The 7,120-nt window shown below is 40.8% G+C and overlaps 1 protein-coding gene across 1 annotated transcript; it reads left to right on the top strand.

The window, feature by feature from the left end:
* Positions 1–474: 474 nt before the first annotated feature.
* Positions 475–2,491, top strand: LOC311132212 (histone H2A.Z). The gene is made up of 5 exons (XM_084165438.1): positions 475–904; positions 1,204–1,281; positions 1,640–1,753; positions 1,926–2,055; positions 2,156–2,491. The coding sequence occupies exons 1-5, from the start codon at positions 902–904 to the stop codon at positions 2,215–2,217; spliced, it is 387 nt and encodes a 128-aa protein (XP_084021564.1). The 5' UTR covers positions 475–901; the 3' UTR covers positions 2,218–2,491.
* Positions 2,492–7,120: the final 4,629 nt, after the last annotated feature.

Here is a 7,120-nt window from a genome sequence, read left to right on the forward strand (position 1 = left end):
TATTTAGCAGACGCTCTTATCCAGAGCGACTTACAGTTAGTGAGTGCATACATTTTTCATACTTAAGTAATACTTTCAAGTATTTTTACTTAAGTACTTTACACCACTGTTTTTCACACTACATTGATTTGAAGAAACTTGAACATGCAGATATTTGGTTGATTATTAACATATATATATATATATATTTTTTTTTTGCTATTTAATTTCAATAAAACTGTTAGGTCCACACATAGCATAAACAGATGTTATGTTATTCTCTGCTATAAAGTTGCTAAATAAATTGAGAATAAAATAGAAACTACAGCAGCCGGCCGCGACCGGGAGACCCATGAGGCATCGCACGGGTTGTCCTTGTCCCATCGCGCTCTAGCGACTCCTGTGGCGGGCGGGTGCATGCACGCTGACACGGTCGCCAGTTGTACGGCGTTTCCTCCGACACGTTGGTGCGGCTGGCTTCCGGGTTAAGCGAGCAGTGTGCCAAGAAGCAGTGCGGCTTGGCAGGGGCGTGTTTCGGAGGACGCATGGCTTTCGACCTTCGCCTCTTCCGAGTCCGTACAGGAGTTGCAGCGATGGGACAAGACTGTAACTACCAATTGGATATCACGAAATTGGGGAGAAAAAGGGGCAAAAATATATTTAAAACTACATTATCCAACATGCAATGAGAAATGACGTGTCAAATTTTCCCGCACAAGTGAGCAATTTTACATTGTGATTGGCTAAGAGCCATGCCCCAAAAATTTATTCGAGAGTTGATTGGCTGGCTTCCTCCATGCAAAGTCCCGGATCAAGCTCCTCTCAATAAATAAATGGCAATCTGAGGCGGGACTATTGTTCAAACTAGATAAGTACTCGTGGAAGATCTGTGCAGCTGCAAATAGCAGGGACATCTTATACAATGGTATGTTATTTTTTATTCGTTGCTAACGCTATCACTTTATTGAACAAGTGCACCGTGAGGATTAGACTGTATTTGAGAAATGTTTGTCTTAGCTAGCTAAAGCTATCTTCTGTAACTAACATTAGCTAGTTAACTAGGTACGTTAGGTAACTAACCTTAGTAATGCGACTCGCCTGGCATTGGCTGGCTATCAAAAACCATAGCACGCGCTGCCGAATAAACTGGCGAATTACACATACCTGTATCTTGCATTAATTGCTCAATACATATTTATACTTTAACAATGGCTCTCTATACAGGCTGGTGGCAAGGCTGGAAAAGACTCCGGGAAAACTAAGACTAAGGCCATTTCGCGCTCACAGAGAGCGGGTTTGCAGGTGAGGACATCAGTCATTCATTACATGCTAACAATGCTAACGCCAACGATGGTAAACGTGTGGAAAAGGTAGCGCTGTTAATTTGCAAAACTATAACCAATTTTCGTAACCTGATACTAGCTATTGTATTGGGTGTTGATTCACAAAATAATTTAGTTGAATTGGCTCGCGACTTATTGATGGCTAGGTAACTACTTGATTAAACACAGGCCAGTGTTATCTGGGATCCTTGGGACGCCCCTAACCGTAACCCTTACCTACAGATTTTAAATTTCAACTTCAATAGGGTAGAGACGTACCACGGATAGCACGGACGGGTAAACGCATGCAGTTAAACGTTTCCCGCCCTGTTTTCCAGTTCCCAGTGGGCCGTATTCACAGACATCTTAAATCCAGAACAACGAGCCATGGCAGAGTTGGGGCGACTGCAGCTGTGTACAGCGCGGCAATTCTTGAGTACCTGACGGCTGAGGTGACGTTGGTCAACATCGCGACTGTGATTTTGCATGTTTACAACACACTTTAATTGTGTGGCGGTTCATGACATTTAAACCATACATTATTGTGCATGCAATCGAAGTTAATTGATGTGCTCGTGCGAGAGTCAGTAGCCTAATATTTACTTGCGCGCTCGTCAACTTCAGGTTCTGGAGCTGGCCGGAAACGCATCAAAGGATCTGAAGGTCAAGCGTATCACACCACGTCACTTGCAACTGGCCATTAGAGGCGATGAAGAGTTGGATTCTCTCATTAAAGCAACCATTGCTGGTGGTGGTAAGTGTATCAGTTATTTTGTATTCTTTGCCACTGATTGCCGTTGTACAAATTTCCCTGGTTTTTGATTTACATGCACTAATTTCATTTTATTTTCCAGGTGTCATCCCTCATATCCATAAGTCACTGATAGGAAAGAAGGGACAGCAGAAGACGGTATAACCCTATGAACAGTGGCATGGGGTCATCTCAGGACATTCTGCTTCAAAATGGTTAACATTTTCATTGGTAGTGTTTTAGGACTTTTTAAATGTATGAACTTGCATCTACTCATCTGTGGTATTTTTTTTTTTTTAAGTGGCTTCAGAGAAGCTGGTTTTTATTTTGGGCTTGTATGTATTTGTTACAACCGTGGTTTCGTTTACGTTTTTGCATACCTGTGGCATTTCCATGTTTTTTAAAGTTGTATTTGAATAAAGCTCCAAGGTATTGTGCACCTATGGTTCCTTACTCTTTTAGCGGGTGTTGTGCCCTATAAATCCATTATGCTGCGTTCTTCTGACTTGCATCTGGATTGAAATGCTATCAGCATGTCACTAAACCTTTTAATTGATAACTCATGAACTATTCTAGTTCTATTGTGAGTAGAATACATTATTAATGGATTCTTGTGTTGACTGCATACCTGCCTGGAATAAGACAGTGATGTGCTATGAAGTTGAAATATATTTGCCACTTTTCTCCCAAACTTTATTTGTCACATGCGCTGACTACAACTGGTGTAATCCTTACCGTGAAATGCTTAGTTACAAGCCTTTAACCAACAATGCAGTTCAAGAAATAGAGTTAAGAAAATATTTACTAAATAAACTAAAGTAACACAATGAGGCTATATGATGTGCAGACAATGCCCCATTCTGTCGATTTAGGGGCCCCCTTGGCTCAAGACAACCACATAGGTAGAAGTATAAGCCTCTTTATCCAGGCATACAGATGCACAGAGGAGAAATAATATGGGTGCATAGTGACAAAATGCTTCAACCAGTCTGGGGCGCCTCTCACTAGTCTGACACAACTTGAGGTCTTAAGCATTCCATTGCTGTTTACCAGGTGAGTCGCGTTAACCAGGCAATTGTCACTGTATCAGTAATGAAATAGTAAAGCTATCTCGTATGAAGGAAAGGCTTTATCGCACAGGAAAAACATTGCTGCAGTGAGTGATGAATGCTACAGCCAGAGAGAACCTGGGGAAAGCAAGCTTTCCAATCGAATATAAATCAGTGGGAATTTTCTGATCTCTTGCATTTTCTCAACATGAGTCCCTACTCAGACTGACAGCACCGTTTGGCTATTGTCTTCTATCTACACAAAGCCCAAGTTTGTTCTGAGAGTGGTACATTGACACAATGTATCAAACTACATATATTTCTTAATGGATGTCAGGAGATGTACTGTATCTCTTTTCTATGTTTTACATAACTATGATGGACACGTTCAGGTATATCAATGAATCTATTTTATAATGGCCACTAGGCGTCCCTATTGCAGCATGGTGTATGTTGGTCCTCTGGTACTAGCAACACAGAGCCTCTCTGGCAGAAATGATGATCATAGCAGTTACCACAGGTGAGATCTATTGAATTAATACTTGTTTAAAGAAAGGGATCACTTCTTGACTTGCTGTTGAAGATCAATAGCATCTACCAACATCTAGATCTTATTTATCTGTGTATCTTTTTAGCCAGAGCCACCCAAGTTGAGGAAAAAGAGCGATGTCAGTAGAATTCCTTTTGAGTAACATTTTGTGAATGACAATAGCGATCTACAGCTGTTGTGACTGGGCCGGGAGTGAGCTAACTATACAGGTGTGCTGTATGACAAAGGCAGGCTTTGGCTTGATTGTCGACGACATTCCTCACCAAGTTACTCGCCTGAGGAGATATTTAGGTAGATATCTTGGCAGGGGGGAATACAGTGATGAATAAATGTTATAAATTGGTTATAAACATGCACAATATCAATGTTTTTCCCCCCACAATTTACAATTTCAAGTTCCAATTTTGCTTTTTTGTAATGATTATACATTTTGTAGATATAAATGTGGTGGCACCTTGCCATACACTATGTCAAGAACTATATAAACTAAACCATACACTGAGTGTAAAAACATTAAGAATACCTGCTCTTGCAACTCAATATTAGGAAGGTGTTCTTAATGTTTTGTACACTCAGTGTATATTGACTACTTCTTTCACAAACCAGGGGTGTATTCACCAAACAGAGGGACCTACCTGAATTTATCCAATAGAAATGTGTTTGTTGCTAAATGTTTTGCTACGGTGTGCACTAATGAATACACCTCAGCTAACTTGCTTGTGGTTGCAGTAATGCCCATTGACATTCTATTGTTCTTGATTTATGAGAGAACTCGGTCATTAGAATGAACATTGATATATGAGAGTGCTTGATAATGTAAGAGATGCATGAAGATATGCCAGGTGTGTATTCACTAGGAACCAAACGGAAGCAAATGGAACAAAACGGGAGGGACCTAAATGAACGTGTTTTTGTTGCAAAACTTTTTGCTATGGTGAAAAATGTTTTGCTACGGTGTGCGACTAATGAATACACCCCTGTATTTTCTCCTACACTGTAAGGTATCACAGCTGGCATTTGAAGCCACATAACATGTTGAATGACATATTGCCAAGATATGCCTCAGTAGATCTCCATGTAGTAATTAACAGCTGGGCTGTAGTTTCCCCATTCATTAGAAAAATGAAATAGCTCCTTATCCTTTGTGTCCTGAAAATCTAATTTGACACAACTTTGTCAACAGAAAGCAAATTATAGGCATGCAGCGGGATATATGCTCTTAACCAGATTGACACACAATAATCAGTGCATTCTTGGTAATGTGGCATTCAAATGAATTTTATTGACAAACATGACTTGGGCCTAGATTCAATCAGATCAGAGCTAACCGGCGATAGCTGACATCCGCATAGCGGATGTTTTGGAGGTGTCAGAGATGGAACTGCGTTGGAGCTGTCAAATTGGTGGGCAGTTCTATCATCATCCTAATCCAGTTGTAGATTACATCTCACATTCCAGTGTTTGAATTTCTATACAAAGGCTGCATGGGCTTTCTGTTAATGACTCTGTGCAGCCAATGGCAATGTCTGCTTTAGGTATAATGCCGGCAGCCACTTGTGGACTTGACAGCTCTAACACAGTTCCACCTCTGACACCGTCAAAACAACCGCTATGCGGATGTCGGCTAAAGCGGATCTGATTGAATCGAGCCCCCGATTGTTTAATGATTGATTGGTGGTATCATTCAGGTTTAATTTGAACATCCTCAAATAAGGGGATCATTTGTAGTGTCCATCTCATTGCACCTGTTAGGCCATTGATGGCAGCTCCTCTTACAGCCACATCACTGTGACTGTGCCCTCCAGCACCCTGCACTTCAAGAAGTAGTGCGTCCAATTCTAAAGGTTCCAGAGTTTCAGCTGATTCATTACCAGCAATGAGCACAGACAGGCGCCCTCATTTCTTTAAGGACAAGCCAGCCAGCCTAGAAACTGCCGGGATCATCAGTAATATGATCATCTCTTTTCTTCTGTCAAGGCAGGAAGACTGTGAGTTGGAGAGCTGTCTGTCAGCCTGTGGACATTACAGCATGGCCTGTTGGTTCAGCCTGGTGAGATGGGTGGATGAGGGGTTGATGTTCTTGTCCTGTCAGTGGAACCTGGTAGGAGAAATGGGGAGGACGGGCTAATTGGCTTCACATATTTGCTGTTGAATAAAATGGCCAGCTCATAAGGTTAGCTCAAAATCTCACTGGATGATGGAAGACCTAGTCCCATACTACCCATACACTGAGTATGAAGCATTTTACTGTGGAAACGTTAGGCCGTTCTAATATCCACTGTAAGAACATTAAGTTAATGTACTCCTTTTAATAGCTGTTCCTCAATTAATTGTATTTTGTGAAGGCAGTCGACTGATTGGCCTATTGATTTGTTTTTGTATCCATGATGAAAAGCAGTTGGCTAATGAGCCTTTTCCCCCGATCAAGACTATTCCAGTCCACACAGTTCCCAAACTGAGAACCGGGCCAACAAAGCATTGAACCATTAAAGTTGCAATCTGCAGATTCCACATCAATTTTTGGATGTAGAAATTGATATGTACCCATTGATGCTTGTAGAATATAACTTATAAATGTCTCATGAGCTAAGTTCAACTGATGTACCCCATCAGAACCCAAAACATAAGCTTGTTTTACACAAATGTTTATAAAAAAAACACACAAAAAAAACATGTATGCACTCACTAACTGTAAGTCGCTCTGGATAAGAGCGTCTGCTAAATGACTAAAATGTAAACAAACACTATATAGCCCCAAAACATGGTTAAAACGATAATGTTAATATTATGGATGGTCAGTCCTTGCATCCATAGCTCTGTCTATGAATTTGAGTGGTTACATTTCTCCAGCCCCATCCATCAGCATTTCACCAAAACGGGCATGGATTGCGCTTTGTAATTGTTTCAACTGCTGATTGCCGCTTTAAGGTAATTAAGATGCAAAAGAAAGGGGTCATTTGTTTTCAATTACATTGCAGGAAATAAGCAGTGCACACCTTGAGGCTGTACAGTTGGCTTGCGTCCCAAATGGCACCCTATTCCCTACATAATTCACTACTTTTGACCAGGGCCCTTAGGGCTCTGATAAAAAATAGTGCACTATATAGGGAATAGGGTGCCATTGGGAAGCATTCATGGAGTTTCCCTACATCCTGCTGGAAACTATCCTCCACATCTGGGGCCTTCAGAGAGAGGCACAGGGAGTATTTAAGCTTTATGAAGTTTTAATGGAACGTTCATATCAGCGTGTCATCAAGAGATTATGGGAATTTACTACTGTCAATGGAGGAAAATGCTGCCGTGCAAGACAGTGATTTCCTTTTGATTATTATTATGAACCAAATATACAGTATATATATATATATATATATATATATATATATATATTACTATATTGCTCTGGAGTAACTGAATAGGTTAAGTTATCTTCTTTATGCCATTACCGTTTTGTGACTACTTATCCTGGTGT

The sequence above is a fragment of the Coregonus lavaretus genome (assembly GCF_964263955.1).
Source record: "Coregonus lavaretus genome assembly, chromosome: 7".
In the NCBI taxonomy this organism is placed as follows: Eukaryota; Metazoa; Chordata; class Actinopteri; order Salmoniformes; family Salmonidae; genus Coregonus; species Coregonus lavaretus.